At 42.6% G+C, this 18,984-nt stretch overlaps 1 protein-coding gene across 1 annotated transcript; it reads right to left on the bottom strand.

Annotated features, from left to right (window-relative positions):
• Positions 1-662: 662 nt before the first annotated feature.
• On the bottom strand, positions 663-11,285 carry LOC128404233 (vomeronasal type-2 receptor 26-like). Its single transcript, XM_053369726.1, has 6 exons — positions 11,029-11,285; positions 9,354-9,645; positions 7,851-8,687; positions 4,575-4,802; positions 3,861-3,987; positions 663-1,564 (listed from the first exon to the last, which is right to left on the bottom strand). The coding sequence occupies exons 1-6, from the start codon at positions 11,283-11,285 to the stop codon at positions 663-665; spliced, it is 2,643 nt and encodes an 880-aa protein (XP_053225701.1).
• Between the last annotated feature and the right edge of the window lie 7,699 nt (positions 11,286-18,984).

Genomic DNA, 18,984 nt, shown 5'->3' with positions numbered 1-18,984 from the left:
GTTAATTTTGTTTTTGCCCCTCAGCTTGCTCAAAATTGGAGGCATAGGGTGGCGCTGTGGTCCAAACCACAGAGCCTAGGTCTTGCTGATCAGAAGGTCGGCGGTTCGAATCTCCACGACGGGGTGAGCTCCCGTTGTTCGGTCCCAACTCCTGCCAACCTAGCAGTTCGAAAGTACGTTAAAGTGCAAGTAGAAAGAAAGGTGCCACTCCAGCAGGAAGCATGCTGTGCACTGCTCTGGTTTTCTAAGAGCGGCTTAGTCCTGCTGGCCACATGACCTGGAAGCTGTACGCCGGCTCCCTCGGCCAGTAAAGCGAGATGAGCACTGAAACCCCAGAGTCGTCCACGACTGGACCTAATGATCAGGGGTGCCTTTACCTTTTTCTATGATGCTCCTATAGGATCAGGCACTGTTGAGAATCAGTTCACATAACAAATGTTTTAGTTTTATACAATAAAATGGTTTGTTGAAATAAATCTTCAAAAATAAGTCATGCCTCATTTTTATGTGAGTACAAGCCCAATATGAGATGGGGTCAACTGAATTTAAGGAGGAAATGCATCAAACACTCATACCGCAATTCCAATGACATTTCTATTGCCGTCGTATCCAATGAAATATGTGTAAGAATTAAATAAAGAGATTAATCTGTTTTTTTTAATTTATTTTTTCTTCCTTATCATTTGGTCTCTGCTATTCAGCTCAGGCCTTAGCACAATAATGTAGCATTTGGGGGAAAAGATGCAACCCAGTAATCCAGCACTGGAGGCCAAGATGGAGAAGATCTCCACAGCCACCATGTATTTCCCTTTGGTGCTCAAGTAGGTTGGAACAAAGGACAACCAAACACTGCAAAACACCAACATGCTGAAAGTGATAAATTTGGCTTCATTGAAACTGTTAGGAAGTTTCCTGGAAAAGAAAGCTACTATGAAGCTGGCGGTGGCCAGAGAGCCCATGTAGCCTAAGACGGAGTAAAACATGGAAGCTGAACCCTCGTTACATTCAAGTATGATTTCCCCAATCACTGAATGCGTGTCCTTATCTGGAAACGGTGGAGAAGTACTTAACCAAAGAGCACAAATGGCAGCTTGGATGAAGCAGCAGAAGAGGACAATCGAATTGGTCAGTCCTTTCCCCACCCATTTCCTTATGCTGGATCCTGGTTTGGTGGCCATAAATGCCACAACCACAGTGACCGTCTTTGCCAACACAGTGGAAATGGCCAAAGAGAAAACAAGGCCAAAAGCCATTTGTCGGAGAAGACAGATCACCCTTCCAGGCCGTCCAATGAAAAGCAAGGAGCACAGGAAGCAAAGGAGGAGGGAGATGAGAAGGATGTAGGTGAGGGTCCGGTTGTTGGCTTTGACTATGGGAGTAGCCTTGTGCTTCAGGAAAATGCCAAGTACTAAAGTTGTGATGAGAGAGAGAAAAATAGCAAACACCACTAAGATGATCCCCAAATTTTCTTTGTAAGAGAGGAAGCTCACAATCCTGGGAACACATTGAGTTTGGTCCTTGTTGGGATATTGGTCCTCTGGACAATTCACGCAAGCGTCTATGTCTGAAAAAGGGAAGAGGTGCTGAAGTATTTCAAAAGGCTGACCAACATCTCTCTAAACACAAACACCTATTTAAGTATGCCTTTACACTGGGTAATGCCATTCAAAAGCAATCAGCCACAAGAAGGTTTGAGGATGTCTATTTTTGTGTTCTTGCAGTTCATTGACAAAATCCAGGAGAAGCGAATCTCATAGAAAGTTTGTATAGAAAGTAGCCCACGGTACAAGTTAAAACTCACCTTAGTCGCTCCCTCCACTTTTGCCTCAGGACCCACCAACTACTCCTAGAAGGTTACACAGAACAGGATGAGGCCCTGAGGATGCAAAAGGTTTCTCACCCTGGCTTTAGAGTTGGCAGGAACCAGGAGAGGACCTTCTCAGTGCCTGGGAAATTGCTGGCAACCAAGGGGCACTTTGCTCATTTTTCCATCTCAGACAGGTGTCTAATCTTTCATTCATTCCTTCATCCATCTACATCTAGCTTTACATTTACTACATTTATATCCAAGGAACTTCAAGTGGCATACTTTGTTCCCTCCACTTTATCCTCACAATGTCCCATGAGTTGTGTAGGCAGCAAAATTGAGATCAGTCTAATGTAGGGCTGCCATACGTCTGAGTTTTCCTGAAACATCTGGGAATTGGGCTGCCAAATGGCGTCCAGGCAGATTTTTGCTGAATAGGCAAAATGTCTGGGAAAACCTGAACATATGGCAAATAGGGGGGTTGTTTTTTTTAAAAAAACCTTTAAAAATCCTATAAAAGCCCAATAACTTTGATTAATTTTTTTAAAACAACTCAACAACAACATAATTGTTTCTGAAAATTCCTTTAGTATTAAGGCTCCTCTGCGGGGGCTCCGCTAGGGGCGCCTTGGAAGATGGCCAACAATACCATCCCTCCAGCTCACACGAGGTAATTAAGGGGCTGAGATGGGAGTAATCAGCCTCCCGTTTTTCTTCCCGGTGGAAGGGAAGATGCAGCCTCATCCGCGGTTGTCCATAAACCACCCCTGAGTTAGAAAAGAAGAAGGGGGTGAGGGCACTGGATGGAAAGCCCTCAAGCGACCTCGGTTCTCCCGGACGCTGTCTCCAAGAGACCTCATGTTGCATTTCTTATGATAAAAGATTGGATATCAGATTTATTGCACATGCTTTGAGTGAAGAAAGGGTACATTAGCTGCTAATTAAGCCTGCCACTGAGACGTTAAGAGTGATGGATTGGAATGGAAAGAAGATAGCATCCAAGAATAACATCTAAGCCGGTATATTGAAACGGAACGAAAAGGTGGGGGGGATAAAACTTTTTCTTTTCTTATTACACTGCTACCTAACAACCCCACCCCCCAGAAGAACCATCAATACAACCTATAGCAAGTGAGATTGGAAAATAAACTGTGTGGAAATAAAAAATATCAACTAAAGCCTTTGTTTTTTGAAATATTTGGAAAGAAGACTAAAGGCTCTCTTGTGACGCAGTATTTAATTGGGATCCGCCATAATGAGACAGACTATGTTGCAGAGATTGATAGTTATAGGGGGAGGAGAGCTATTACTTTGTTATTATGTCTGTATTTTAAGTTTGACTTGGCAAACCTCCCCTGGAAAGGCTAAGGTATGGTGCAACTGGTCTGGAAAATTAATGAGCAAATGCCTAGATTATATTTCATCAGAACGGAGAAAAGATGGCGTCTGCCACCTGAGGAGGACTTTTGGATGGACCCAGCATAAATACCAGCGTGTGAGGATTTATTGCAAACAAAAGACTTACCAGCTATTAAAAAAAGGGAGAGTCATGCAAAGTTCACACAGAAGCATAATATTGTTTAGTTTAACTCGCCTGTGGAAACAACTCAGGGCTATTAAAGAAGAAGATGGATAACAACAAGAAGATTGAAAGATGGGACTGGTGTACACTAAAAGCAGGAGAAATAAGAGATGATTGGACCCTACTGAATTCCAAGCACGGGAACCCCCAACAAAAAAATTATAATTTGGCAAAATATTTGGACTTTATGATATGCATTTGTATAATTTGGAATAACTAATGTGACTTGATTGGATTGTTAAAATGGAAAACTTCATACAAATTAGTAATAATAAAATGTATTAGACTGCTCTGCATTCACCAGCATTCTCAAAACAAAGGTAATAAATAACATGCATATATATACACACACACACACACACACACACACACACACACACATATATATATATATATATATATATATATATATATATATATATACACACACACACACCCATAAATTAGGTCATGGGAATTCCTGCCTCCCACCTTTCTGACTAGAGATCATTCCTTCTGGACATGGAGCACAATCATAGCAGCAAAACTTCTCTCCTTCCTTCTTTTTCCTACTGAAACCAGGGTTGCAGTTGTCATTGCACACAGAAAGGGGCAGCGCCTGTGCAAAATCATATAGATGAGCAACAATAGATTAGCCCTTTTCAGTCCTTCACCTCCGTGTGATTAGACTCATGTGAGGGGCAGAGAGACTGAGGATGAACCAGTTGGCTCAGCTCCACTGTCGCCCATTTGTTACCGATTCCCAACTTCATCTCTAGGTTTGATCAGTCTAAGACTCAGCCTGAAAGCGGATCATGAAAAAGATAATGTCATCTCCAGACCCCACAAAATATCAAGTGGTAGAAATAAGATAAAGATATGTTGAAGATAAAAGCACAGTCGATCTTTTTTCCTTCCAGAAATCTCTACATGATGTTCTGTGATATTTTAGCAAAATAAAATATTTTACTTTCCAATGCTTTGTAACTGGCTTACGTGACAACATTTTTCCATAAAGAAATTAAATATCACAGATGGCCAAAAGGACTCCTTGCTTTAATTTAAGGTTTGAGATCAATTTATGAGGTCAAAGATCATAAAGCATTCAATCTACAATACGGCACCTCAAGAACTGACGGAATGGTGAGCTGCCCAGAAGGGAACATTTCCCTTTTATAAAGTCAAGAGTTTGCAGTTATAATTCACCTGATTAAAACTTGGATGCCACACAATTTGCTCATCATTGATGTTTAACTCGTTGCCTGCTGGAGCCTGAGGCTCCAGTCTTCCAACTTTCAATCTAGTCAGTGAGCCATTGGGGAAAGTGATCCAATTGGTAACATCAAAACCTTCAACCAGTTCTCCATGTTCATCAAAGTGCACCATATCTCCAGTACTGCTGTTGAATATAAGGCTTTTCAGAAAGGGATGGACCTGGAATAGTGAAATATTTACATGCAAGTAATGATATAAATAACTGTGCTTAAAGCAGTATATATGGTGATGGAGTATTTCCACTTGTCTATTATTACTAGTATTATTATTATTATTATTATTATTATTATTATTATTATCAACATCATCATCATCATCATCATCATCATCATCATCATCATCGACTTCCGGGTTGGCGCCATTGTTTAATGGCGGATTCCCTCCGAGCTCCGGAGGGAATCGGCTCCGTAGCGTCTGGGTCTGGCCGCTGCGGCGAAGCGGAGACCCTTAAAATCACAGGCGCGGATGCCTGTGAACACAGAGACTCGGCGGGCACCATTTGCGCCCCCCCAATCCGCGACGGAGCCTTTTTAAAGGCTTCGGAACGGAGGCAGGGTGAGGCGTGGTGCTGAGAGTACTCCCTCGCCTACGGAGTGAAGCCGCAAGCCATTGACAGAGAGCGCCAACTTCTTCTAAGATCGATTGGACTCTAAAACATCAACCCGTGAGTAATACGGAGATTGGAACCTTAAAAAAGTTTTTATTTTGGATTTGGAACGAGCGGGAAGGGGCTAAAAAGGAAGTCCACCCCCCCTCTTTGTAAACAATTTAAAGCAAAGGACTGGGCAGCTAAGGTCGAGAGAATCTGTTTCTTGTTTTTTAATAAAAGATCTTGACTTCACGGTTTTGACATTATAAGAAGATTTACTGGAGGATAAAAAGAATTTTGGGAGTTGAAATTTCACCCCCCCCTAGACCCGGGAACGTCCTATGAGAAAGCCTGTTGCATTGAAGATTTTGACAGCTGTCAAGTGAGCTGTTAGTCAGCTAGTTGTCAGCTGGAAAAAGAGAACATTGTTTCTGCTGTTTTTGCTGGTTTATTCGGTATAACTTGTTGAAAATAAGGAGGGCAAGAGTACTTTTAGCAAAGTACTGGAAGACACAAGAACTACCCACACTGGAAGAATGGCAGACGAAGGTGATTGACTACATGGGACTGGCTGAGATGACCGGCAGAATCCGAGACCAAGGGAAAGAGACGGTGGAAGAAGACTGGAAGAAATTTAAAGTTTACCTTAAGAACTGTTGTAAAATTAATGAGTGCTAAAATGTTTTGAGTAATGCAAAATAGAATTGCAGCGATAAACAATTGGATATGGGAAAAAGGATTTAAAGGAAGTGCCATAAGTAAATAAAATTAGAGGTTGCTGGAAAAATTTAAAACAAGGATGCAGAAAAAGGAGGTATGGGGAAGTCGTTGAAAGAAGGTTTAAGGAAAAGAAGGTTAAGAAATTATACATGTTTATATGTGTGTTTGTTTTTGTATTGTCTTGTATTGTTATTTAATATGTGTTGGAAAATTAATTAAAATTTATATAAAAAAAAAAGAAAATAAGGAGGGCTGATACAAAATAACTGGACTTTTGGTTTTGAGCTGAAAGGAATATTAAGGAACTAAAATCCCCCTAGAGGGGTAATAGGGACACTACATCACAAAAATGGCTGGAGTATGTAAAATCCAAGCAGAATTGGACAGAGCACTTGTTCTCTTGGGAAACTTACAAGATGAATACAATGCTTTGTCTACAGAGGTATCACTACTACACTGGACAGTAAACAACAGTTTTGAGCCTGATAAGGACTTGAAACAGGAAGCCCATTTAACTGAACAAATAAATGAAACTGAAAGTGTAGATACGATGGAGCAATATGTTGTTTTTGAAGAAAATGAAGGAGGAGCTGGAGGTTTGCAGGAGTCAAAGGAGAGTTACAATATGAGGCCTGACATGATGATAAAAAAGGACAATAAAAATTGGATGCGGAAAGCCTGGTCTGAATGGGAGTCTGGAAAATGGAGAGATCCCCTTTGGAGGAGATCTGAAGACCTGAGGATTACAAATTTGTTGAAGGTGAAAGCTGGAGCTTTGGGGACATCTGGATCTGAAAGAAATTTGAAATAAGAGTTGGAGTACCCCATAGGCTTTGCTTTTAAGTATGGAGGACTGGCTGGAAGCAACATGGATTCTGTTGGGCCGGAGCCCCTCCGAGACTTGGGGCTTAACATCAAGGACTATCAAAGAGACTGGCAAAAAGGAACTGAGAGAGATATAAGGGCCTCGGACGTGAGATCTCCAGGCTAAATAAATAACATAAAGACTGATGGATATTGGTTGGGGACTGGAACCGGGAAAAGGGTGGGTGGAGGTTGGGAATCCAAAGGGTACATAAGGATAATTTGCTTTGTTTTTTTTATATATATATATATATATTTTGTTAGTGGTAAGGAAATTGGGCAAATCGTGGAAGGGAAATTTTGGTCGACTTTAGGAAAAAGGTTTAAGAATAATTAATGAGGTATAAGTATTGATGTGTAATTTTGATAAGGTAAAATTGGTTTTTTCTTTTTTAAATTAATTGAAAATAAGGCTGTTAAAAATAAATTGAGGAAATGGAAAAAAGAAGTAAAGTAAAATAAGAGTATGTTAGAACAAATGTTTAAGCTAAGGTGAAGAAATAAGTTAAGGACTTGCTGAATTGACAATTTAAATTGGAATACAAGAAGGGGAGGTGTGAGGAGGTCTGAGAAATAAGGTTAAGAATAATAAGTATCAGAAACTTTATGTGTTTTTTCTATTTTTCTGTTTAGTTTTGAATATTATGTATTTTTGTGTTGTTTTTATTTTGTTTATTTTTTTGTTTTTGTTTGTTGTGTGTTTCTTGAAAATACCAATAAATATTTAATAAAAAAAAAACATCATCATCATCATCATCATTAACATGAAATTAATTACATAAAGAACGGTCAATAGAGGGGATACATTGATTGAAAAGGTCTAGCAAACCAGATCAGTAGTTGGGTTCCTATTGCGGGTATTTGGCAAGCTAGCATGACAGTGATGTTGAGTAAATGTGCACCTGGTCAGGCAGGCTAATTTCTGTGGCTCTTTCCATCAGACACGGCTGGAGCTCATTGGGACTGGTGAGGTGAAAAGCCAGGAGATCAGTGGCAGCTGAAGGCAAAGCAAAGAAGTTCTGAGTTGTCATTACCTGCCATGGTTGCACATCCAGAAAGGCAAATCTCTCTCCTCTTGCCAATCTGCTATGTTTGGAGCTGGATTTGTATATGGAGTTCAAAGCATGTGCCACAGCATAGACAGCATTATAGACATTGTAGCTGTGACCAGTCATGTGTTTTTCATACAAAATCCCAGGAAGGTTCTCCAGTTTCTCCTCCAAAGTGCAGGGTTCTTTGTGCTCAGCCTCCACCTCCTGTCCGTTAGGTGCTTTCAGGGAGCAGGTGAAAGTCTGTTCCCAGACGTCCTGGATGAAAACATCCTCTTTGTTCCAGAAGGGTCTTATCGTCTGAATGAACTTCTGGAACCCTAATGGCTGACTTGCGTGGACTGTGAAGGATAGAGTACCATGGAACATTTGTATTTCCCAGTCTTTCTGAATAGACAGTGATGCAAAATCCCAGTGAGATGTAGCAACCCACACTTTACCCAGAGGTGGCCATCCCATTACAGGTACTATAAATGACAATACTCTCAAAAACAGAAAGGATGGAGGTTCCCCATAAACCACAAATACATTAGCTTTTGTCTCAAATGCAATTGCATAACTTTCCCAGTGCTGGTAAGCCAAGCGTATCATCTCATCCAGATAGTTCCATTTTTCTAATCTTACTATGAAATCATAGCAGATGCCATGCTCAAAGAGTAGTGGTAAAATTGTCTGTAGAAACTGGTCCCCTTTGTCATTATCCACAGCACAAACTACAACCCATATCCATTTGAAATGTTGAAGTAATCGCACAATTCCTATGTGCTGTTTGGCTTCATTTGGGACCATCTGGTATAAAAATGGGTATAGCAGATTTGCATCCTGTATCGCCAAAAAAGATCCATATGTGAGCTAAAATAAAATGTATGAGGTGTTTAGTTTTGTTTTTGATGGATTATGAGAGATTGCCAAACTATCGATTTCACAGGTACTTCAGAGGCATAGCTTTCCCAGTAAATGTCTGCATAGGTTTTAAAGAAGAAAACTTCAAGTAAGGGAAAACAGTGTGGAAGAAGAGCCAGTAATCTGATTCATTAGTGATAATTTTTAATTGTTTCTCCTAATGTTTTAAAAATATGTAGTCCAGCCCTATAGAGCAGCAGAGAACAAGTATTTCCCTTCTTCTGTGTAACAGCCATTAAGGTATTTTAGAGTACTATATTAACCTCCTTAGTGCCTTCCTCTCTGGACTAAAGTTACACAGTTCTGTCAGCCATTCCTTACATTATGTGTTTTCATTTGTGTATTAGGTCTAGTAAAAAATGGGGGGAAAGGAACCATAAAAACTCAAATCCTTTATGTCCTAGACACATTCATACCATTCCACTTCAATTTACAGATGCTCAAGTTTTCTGTACAATTGGCTCTCAGCACTGCTTGGTTAATCCTAATCCAAACTGCCCTCTTCAATTAAACTTTGCAGGAACCTTGTCACAACTTTCTCAAAATCAGGATAGTATTTCCCATACACCCATGCACCCAATTTACCTGTGGAATCTTGTGGGTTGCTGAAATGGTGGCCATATTGGCAGAGATTTCAGAGATGCATCCTCCAATGAGAGCTATCAGATTGTTCCACTTGTGACACTTGAAGTTGGGGACAAATCTATGCTGTGTGGAAAGCAGGTTGAGCGTGGCCTTGTAGGTCATCCTTGCAGTGTAGTAGCTATTGAGGACGCGGAACCCTAGAGAGATGTTGGATAAGACTTTGGGATTCTCATTGATTTCTTTGACAGCAAATGCTAAGGCCAGGATGTGCTGGTAGTTCTTTGGCACGGAGCTGTAATAAAATTACAACTGGACTGAAATGAAGAAGAAGAGGAAGAAGAGGAAGAAGAGGAAGAATTGTTCCCTGCATTTAAGGGAGTTACTCTTTGTACCAATAAAAACTAGTAGTTGAATGTCAATAGGTGTGGCCTTGCCAGCACAGTGCCCATAGGTGCAAGAAAGCCATAGAGAACATCACCTGAGGCCACAGAGCCTCTGATCCCTTCCCTTGCTGACTGCTTACTTCACCATGAATGTTGTAGGTGGTTATGCCTCCCAGAAGTACATATAAATGAATAATGGAATGAGAAGAGCAAAGTTCATTGCTCTGAATAATTTCCAGGCTCTGTGCTTCAACTCAGCAATGGAACAGAAAAAGGATCACTCAGGGGTGTGAAGTGGAGCAATCTGAGGGAATAGTGAGGGGAGAAAGCGATGCACTCAAAGCATGAGGAGAGACAGAAAAGATCCAGAATTGCGTTATACAGTGGTATCTTGGGTTACATACGCGTCAGGTTACCCATGCTTCAGGTTACAGACTCCGCTAACCCAGAAATAGTACCTCGGGTGAAGAACTTTGCTTCAGGATGAGAACAGAAATCGTGCTCCGGCGGCGCAGCAGCAGCAGGAGGCCCCATTAGCTAAAGTGGTGCTTCAGGTTAAGAACAGTTTCAGGTTAAGAACGGACCTCCGAAACGAATTAAGTTCTTAACCCGAGGTACCACTGTACAGAGAAAGAGTCAGAAGGTGGACATGGACATAAACTCACATCCCTCAAGGTTGAGAAGGAACGAGGTATGGACAGAACAGAAATAGCGGGGCAGTGACAAGGTATGATCCACCATGTGAAATTCTGTAGAAGGCTTACTAAATAACATAAAGAAGCACAGAACTGTTTATATTAGTGGGGCTTGCAAAGGAAAACATAGTAGCAGTACAAACAGTTACCGTAATCAGAGAAATTAATACATTAAGCCCACAATCTGTATTCAGCTTTACATGGCTGGCAAAACAATAAAAACTGAATCCAAAGGGGGGTGGGTGTCTGGGGAAAAAGACTTTGGGAATCCCATCTGCCACTGAACCCAATTTGTTTTGGCCATGCACAACATTGGCTTTCAGCGTGATTCCCGGAATGTGACCCTCGTGTAAATTGGGGGCTTCCTGTCTCTGTCTCTCTGTCTACCCATATCCACCCTTGCCCCTCATCTTGTCATGTTGAGGTTGAGTACTTCATACCTCTTCCATAATACTGAATTTTACAATTTACAATTTTATTGGGTTTCCATGAAAAAGTACATCAAAATATAAATCACAGTACTGCTTAATGATGCATTTTCAATCATTGTGGTCTACTATATTAGATCGGAAGGAAGGGGAATAAATAATGTCTTACATAGGTTCATCAATCAATATCTGTGAAGGCTGTTCCATAAAAGACTGGATATTAGACAAGTATATGACTTGCGAAACCATCTCACCAATTACAAGGTCTCCTGGCTGGTAAAATTCGTGAGCAATAGGAAGAGGATCATCATAAATGCTGCAGTTAATAGAATGTGCCTTGCATATGGTGTGAAGCAGAAGTAACAGCAGGAACAGCACCAGCAGGATCCTGCTCAGAAATCTCCCCCTCCCAATGTAGATTCCCATGTTTCCACAACAGCCTTATATGCGGATGTTATCAGTTTGGCTAAAGTATCCTTTGAATAGGGGGCTGTTAGGTAGTCTATGCACCAGCGCTTTGGTCTTTTAGTTAGCCAGCATATTTTCTTTTTCTTCACTCATTATTCCCAGGAATGACTGGAGGTTGCTGGGATGCAAATAATAACATTGTAGCTATTATTACTTCTTTTTAAAACAACCAACTGCAACTGTTTAGTAATAAATTTCACTTTTCCTTGGTTTACAAAGAAAATAACTAAACCCATGACTGTTACCCAAGAGAACATAAGGTACATTGTGGTGAGGCAGTGTTTCAGTTAAACAATATGCTAAACTATGTGCTAAACCATGTGCTAAACCATGCCTAGTCAAGGAAGTTCACATTTCACAAAAAGAATGTTCCTTGAAATTGAAAACTGCATGGAATCATATCCACACATGAAAAAGAAGAATGATGACACAAAAGACTGGCAGAGCCCTGGCTGTGCCTAGATATAGCTCTGAACAATAGGAAGCTGTTATGCCTTTTTAAAGATGCTGTTGTTGTTTTTTAATCCAAACAGAATGTGTATATCTACTATGTAAGAGGATGGAAGCCAGCAATTTTGACAATGATGGAGATGATTCCTCAGAGTGTTCTTCGTATTTGCAGTTGCATCATGACCAAATTGCTAAAGCCTCCCCCCCCCTGAATTGTACGACTATGATTGTCTTCCTTGAGAGATAATTAGTAGGCAGCATTGCTTAGTCCTGAGCAAGAGTTAAGTTTTCCCAGAGATCATTCTTAGTTGGCAGAAAATGAAGGTCTGGGTTTAAACATAAAGTCCGAGAGTACATGAGATTCAGTCCCGTCCCATCCTGTCCCCCACCCGAAGATGGGTTCATCTCCTTCATCACTTGACTTCCCAGTATTGTTTGCCCCCACATTGCTATCAATAACAAATTGATATTAGGGTTGCCGTATTTCTCAAAGTAAAACCAGGACACCCCGAAAGTTGTGAGCTTTTTTTTTTTATTTACTTATGCAGTACAGTGGTACCTTAATTCATTCCAGAAGTCCGTTCTTAAACCAAAGCGTTCTTAAACCAAGGTTTGCTTTCCCATACAGCGGGAGGCTCAATATACAAATGGAACACACTCAACAGGAAGTGGAACATGTTCTGCTTCCAAGGCAAAGTGAACAAACCAAAACACCTACTTCTGGGTTTGCAGCGTTCTTAATCCAAGTTGTTCATAAACTTAGCTGTTCTTAAACCAAAGTACCACTCTACTATCATTCTGCATTGTGCAAACCTAGCAATTAGGAACAGAGCCAAGCCCTGCAAGTAGCTTACAGTCAGAATTGGACTTCTGTGTACATGTCTGGGAAAAGTAAAAACCAGGATGCCCCAAGCCTTAAAAAAACACACAAAAAAAACTTATACATTACAGCCGTACCTTGGTTCTTGAATGCCTTGGTACTCGTACGTTTTGACTCCCAAATGCTCAAAAGCTGGAGTAAGTGTTCCGGTTTTCGAACGTTCTTTGGAAGTCCAACGTCCGACATGGTTTCCACAACTGAGTGCAGGAAGTTCCTGCAGCTCCTGCAGCCAATTGGAAGCCGCGCCTTGGTTTTCGAACCATTCCGGGAGTCGAATGGACTTCCGGAACAGATTAAGTTTGACAACCAAGGTACCACAGTACTAAGCTGTTCTTAAACCAAGGTACCACAGTCCTATCATTCTGGAGCATGCATCATTAGCAATTTGAAAAAGTCTAGCCCAAGTAGCTTACAGTCAGAATTTGACTTCTGTGTACATGTCTGGGAACAAGGAACAGGCTGATTTTCTGAGGTCACCGAAAATGCGTATTTGGGGCCTCTGTAATTCAGTCCAGTTGCCAATGGCTCTCTTAGTTTTTCAAGAATGGGCCTTTGCTGTGGTGGCTCCCCTACTGTGGAATACTCTTCCCAGAGAGGCTCTCCTGGCACCATCATTGCATGTCTTTATTTTGTTTGACATCTGTTTACTTCAGGCAGAAATTTTGCATGCATTCTGTGATGTAAGAGTTGGAGAGACAAAATCAGCCTCTAAGTGTGATCCAGCTCTGGAGTTGAGTGATATTTCATTTTAGTGGGCAGACATGTCTGCTCAGCTTTGTCAGTCAAAAACAAATCCCTGGAAAGAGGTTGGTTTATTCAGGTGAAACCTGTGATAATCTGGATCGTTTTACATCTCCGTCAACTTGCATTCACCTTAGTGAACAAGAAGAGGGCTTAATTTCCCAGTATGAGAAGATAAATATATTTACCTACAGTAACTCAAGATGGGGTTAAGGAAGGCATTTAAGATGGACAGAATCCATACCCTCATTAAAAAAATAAAAATAAAACAAAAGCACCTCTGAATATTTCCCATAATCTGACCCATTCATCCACTCAGTGTCTCAAAACCTCTGTGCTGGGAAGAGATGATCACAATTCTCTTGGCAAAGTCAATCTAGTTAATTTTGTTTTTGCCTCTCAACTTGCTCAAAATTTGAGACATAGGTATGATGCACCTATAGGATCAGGCACTGTTGGGAATTAGTTCACATAACAGATGTTTTAATTTTATACAATAAAATTGTTTGTTCAATTAAATCCTCCAAAATTAAGCCACATCTCATTCTTTATGTGAGTACAAGCCAACATGAGATGGGGTCAACTGAATTTGGCACCATCATTACATATCTTTAGGCACCTGGCAAAAATATTCCTCTTTGTCCAGGCCTTTGCCCATTAAATGATCTATTTCTTGTTAAAGCTGTGCGGGGGGGGGGCTGTTATTATTGTATTATTATACTGCCTGTTGTTACTCTTTTTATTATGTTTTTATTACTGATGCTCCATAAAATGTGTTCTTAATGTTGTACACTGCCATGGGATATTTGGATAAAAGTCAGTATGTAAATCAAATAACAAAGAAACAAACAAAAACACTCTCCCACCATCCGCTGGTGTGCCCTTCATTCCTCTTTTCTGTAGGGTTTGGGTGCATCATCTCATTCTCCCTGGGAACTCACTGGCACATCTGAACCAAACAGATTGAATGCCCTGCACATCAGCTGGTGCAGTGTGTGTGTGTGTGTGTGTGTGTGTGTGTGATGCTTTCTGCAGTATTTGGAAGAGCCAGCCAGTTGTGTGCTGATGTCCCCCAAAACACCCCAACCCCAATAACTCACACATCACACGGAATTTTTGTTTGAGGTTTTTGGCATAATTTTGGCCACAACTTTATTAACATACATAGATGTGAGTGGTTGCTTAGGCATTGGTTATGACTATCTGTCCCCCCATCTTGGGGACAGAAGTGAATCCCAGATTCCAGCGAAAGTCAGTGAGGGGAAACAATATTGGGGAGAACTGGGGCTGCGACACAGGCTCTCAGCTTCTACCCACATGCTCCCAGGGGCTTACGCGGCCCAAACCCGATTCCAGGGGTTTGGACGAAGGGATGGTAAGCCCCTGAATTCCTTTAACGGAATTCCCTTGCAGCAGCAGCATTGGAAGGGCAGGCCCAGCCAATCCTTACCCCTCCAGCAACCAATTTGAACCAATGCCTAACCGCCAACCTTACAAGGGGTGACAATTTTCTACGCAGTAGGCAAAAACCAAATGGCACCAGCCAATCAGCCAGATGGACAAAATCCCTACCAGGCCCCTGCCCCAATGGCAGACGACCCCATGACAGGCATAGCAATGTCAAAGCGCAAGCCCAAACAAGGGAGGGCGGGTGGGTGATCCGGTGCCCACAGTGAAAGAGAAAGCAGATCGCTGTGAGCACAGCTTAAATAATCTCTGTTTCCACCCCCAAACGGGCAACATCAATTTTACCCCAGCAACTCGGGCAACCAGTCCTTGCCAGGCCCATTTAACCAAACTGCCTGGCAACAGTGGGGTGTCTTGCCTGGCCCCAACCGCAACACGTGCTCTCTATTAATGAGAACACGCTTTCCCAGGAGGGACTCACTGGCACCCCAAAACCAAGCAGGATTGCGACCAGGACACGGGTGGCGCTGTGGGTTAAAGCCTCAGCGCCTAGGACTTGCCGATCGAAAGGTCGGCGGTTCGAATCCCCGCGGCGGGGTGCGCTCCCGTCGTTCGGTCCCAGAGCCTGCCAACCTAGCAGTTTGAAAGCACCTTCGGGTGCAAGTAGATAAATAGGGACCACTTACCAGCGGGCAGGTAAACGGCGTTCCTTGTGCTGCGCTGGCTCGCCAGATGCAGCTTTGTCACGCTGGCCACGTGACCCGGAAGTGTCTGTGGACAGCGCTGGCTCCCGGCCTATAGAGTGAGATGAGCGCACAACCCTAGAGTCTGGCAAGACTGGCCCGTACGGGCAGGAGGGTAATGCATGCAGAGTTTAATCTTACTTTCTGCAGCATTTGGCCATGCCAGCCAGTTCTCAGCATGACGTAACCAGGTACAATGAAACTCCCTGCAAGTCAGCTGATGTTGGGGGGGGGAAGAGTTCCCCCATCACCTCCTGCCTAACTTCCTACAGTGCACTCTGCCTGCTCCAACTGAGCCTGCCCATCCAAGCTGAATCCTGTCACACACACCAATTGTTCTGATTGGAACAGGACATCACTGATTGACAGAAGCCACCCTGGCTTCTTATTTCAGGAGGAGTATTCCAGGAGGAGGTGGGGAGAAAGCCCAGCCAGCAAAGTTGAATGAATAAATGAATCTTTATTTGCGTCAGCCATCGGCCATAGCAATAAAACAACAATACAATATGCAAAGAATAGAAATAAAAAGTCAATTATGTAAAATACAGTTTAGGCTTTTGAATCAATAGTCAAATAGTGGATCTTATTCTGATTGCCCCAGCTAAAAACCTTGCAGCCTTTGCTGTCACCTGCTCATCTTGATCTGCCAAGAGAAAGAACACTGTGGTAATGGCTGGACGACCCAGAATGGACAATACAAGAAGGGTGATAACCTCATTCCTCAAGTCTTTATACAGAGTGCAAGCCAGAAGGGCATGCGCCACCGATTCAGTACTGCCATCTCCACAGGGACATAAGTGTTTATTGTGTGGAGTCTGTAGGAATTGTCCCTCAAGTACAGCCAAGGGCAATACATTAATCTTGCGAGAATAAAAGCGCGTCTATATTTTAGAATTGCTAGATTATGCCAGAGAGTCAAAATGGGAAGGTGGAAAATTGTCATGCCATGGGCAAAAGTAAAGGCAGTGGAGGGGCGATGGCGGGCCAGAGCGGGGGGTCAGTGGCATGGTGGTGATTCAGAGTGTTCCAGAATGTCCATTCTGCAGGGCTCATCATACAACCCTCCAATGGTAGACAAGGCAGAGGGATAAGTGAGTGGAACCCTGGATGTGACTTTTACCTTTGGATAGTAGGCCAGTTCCTACAAGCACCCCTCTCTATTGTCCATCCAGACAAGGAAGAGGCGTGATCAGAACTCAAGTATATATCTAATGCTATCTAATGCAGGTATCTAATGCTAGTAGGTCTGCTTAGCCCCACTGAGATTAATGCACTCAACATAATCATGCTCATTTATGTGACTGGGTTTACTCTGAGTACAACTAGCAACGGATACAGCCTGTGAATCAGGGCCCATGGGGTCTGTGGCCAGAGAGAGTCCTGTTTGGACCCTGGGGCTGTGTTTTCCTCACCCTTGACCTGATGCATTAAAGGGACAGAATTAAGCATTTCATGGTACATGACTTTGGACTTGGGCACATAAATAGGAGTGGCCTAGCTGGATTGCAAGAAACAGTGAACTGCTTTGGCAACCTTTCATAAAACTTTCTGATCTGTGTTAACTCAGCCCTCCAAAGTCCAGTTCTGCCTTGGTCTGTGCACTAGTGTAAACCTGTATAACTGATTGCTGTTCTTGTCATTTGGAGCAAACTCTCCAGGGGCATCTCCCAACGGCGAACGCTGTGTCAAGACCCTGCAATTAGAGATAATTGACGGAGAGCCCTTCCAGCCATCGCCTATGCTACATTCAGCTGCAATTTTCACAGATCATCATTATTCCTGATTATTCAGTATTACAACTAACCTTAAAATAGCATTTGCTATACAGTTTTCTGTCCTGCATTGTAAACAGCGCTTTGACTTTTACGTGGTATTAACTGTGACCTGTGTTTACCTGGACGCTGTGCTTTCCACCTTGTGCCAAGTCCCAAATGGGCAGCAAACCAAGACAAGGCTCTGCAATTAGCTGTAATTTTCAAAGAAGGAAGCCCAATTAAACTTGTCAGCCAGGATTCTAATTATGAAGCAAACTTCAGCAAGCAGCTGACAATCAGGAAGAAAGAGAGAAACCTGCTTTTTTCTCTCATCTGCTGTCTGCCACACTTTAGTTTAATCATATCAACAAGCAAATATCTAACTGGTCCCAGAAACACTCAGGCAGAGCTGATCAACACACACAAACTGTCTCTCACTTAACAAGGCAAATATCCTATGTGAATCCCATCACAATGAAATGCTTATAATTTGAACACTAGGTTTGGACTCATCCATGAACGTGGGTCTGTCTCTGAAAAGTGTTGGGAAACTTCTTCTAGGCTGGGATGCTGCGGCCAGGCTGTTGCCTGGTGCCAGTGATCTGAAGAATGCAGCTCTGCCATTCAACTATTTTAGTGGCTGCCAGGACATTTGCACGCACAATTCAAAGTATCCATAAGCCCCGCTCCGTGCCCAGAAGCGTTGTGGCCCATAGAGTGCAGCAAAATACAGGGCAAGGTTTTCCCCAGTATCTTCTCTGTGTGATGGGCTAATGGGGAAAAAGCTGTCCCATAAGCCCTTGCGGCAGAGGGGAGGGCAGGCCTATATAAGGCTGTTTCCCCTGGGACTTTGAGAGCTTCCCACCTGCCCACCCTCAGGTTAGAGCCTTCACTGGGCAATTTTGGGTCATTGGTTGGCAGGGCCAGAAAGATAATAATAATAATAATAATAATAATAATAATAATAATAATAATAATAATAATTACTATTATTATTATTATTTATTTATACATACATACATACATACATACATACATACATACATACATACCCACCCTGCCCATCTGTCTGGGTTTCCCCAGCCACTCTGGGCGGCTTCCAACAAAACACTAAAATACAATAACCTATTAAACATTAACAGCTTCCCTAAACAGGGCTGCCTTCAGATGCCTTCTAAAAGTCTGGTAGTTGTTTTTCTCTTTGACATATGGTGGGAGGGAGTTCCACAGGGCAGGCACCACCACCGAGAAGGCCTTCTGCCTGGTTCCCTGTAACTTGGCTTCTCGCAGGGAGGGAACTGCCAGAAGGCCATCGGAGCTAGACCTCAGTGTCTGGGTAGAACGATGGGGGTGGAGACGCTCCTTCAGGTATGCTGGGCCTTTGAGGCCGTTTAGGGCTTTCAAGGTCAGCACCAACACTTTGAATTGTGCTCGGAAACGTACTGGGGATTTTCTTTTCTCCAAACATGATTGGCTTTTTTTTTTCTTTCCCTCAGTGAAATTATGCCTTTCCTTTGATAGGTGGAAGAACATTGTTTGCATGAGGGTGGAAATGGCATTGGTCAGCATCAACGTAGTATAGGGGGTCCCCCCTAAGGGTCCTGAGGGGTGGATTGACCACGGCAAACCCAAGCGTGGTTTCAGTATCTGCCTGGTTGGAACCTGCACCCTGGTCCCCAAGG

This window comes from Podarcis raffonei, chromosome 16, assembly GCF_027172205.1.
Source record: "Podarcis raffonei isolate rPodRaf1 chromosome 16, rPodRaf1.pri, whole genome shotgun sequence".
NCBI classification, from domain to species: domain Eukaryota; kingdom Metazoa; phylum Chordata; class Lepidosauria; order Squamata; family Lacertidae; genus Podarcis; species Podarcis raffonei.
The sequence above is the reverse complement of the archived record's forward strand: the minus strand, read 5'-3'. Positions and strand labels throughout refer to the sequence as shown.

Excerpts from the sequence above, each read along its gene's own strand:
- LOC128404233 (XM_053369726.1), bottom strand. The coding sequence starts at position 11,285 with ATGGGAATCTACATTGGGAGGGGGAGATTTCTGAGCAGGATCCTGCTG. Across the intron at positions 4,803-7,850 it reads TGGATGTGCAACCATGGCAG|GTCCATCCCTTTCTGAAAAG; the intron begins GTAATGACAACT and ends TCACTATTCCAG. Across the intron at positions 3,988-4,574 it reads GGCATCCAAGTTTTAATCAG|GCGCTGCCCCTTTCTGTGTG; the intron begins GTGAATTATAAC and ends GATTTTGCACAG.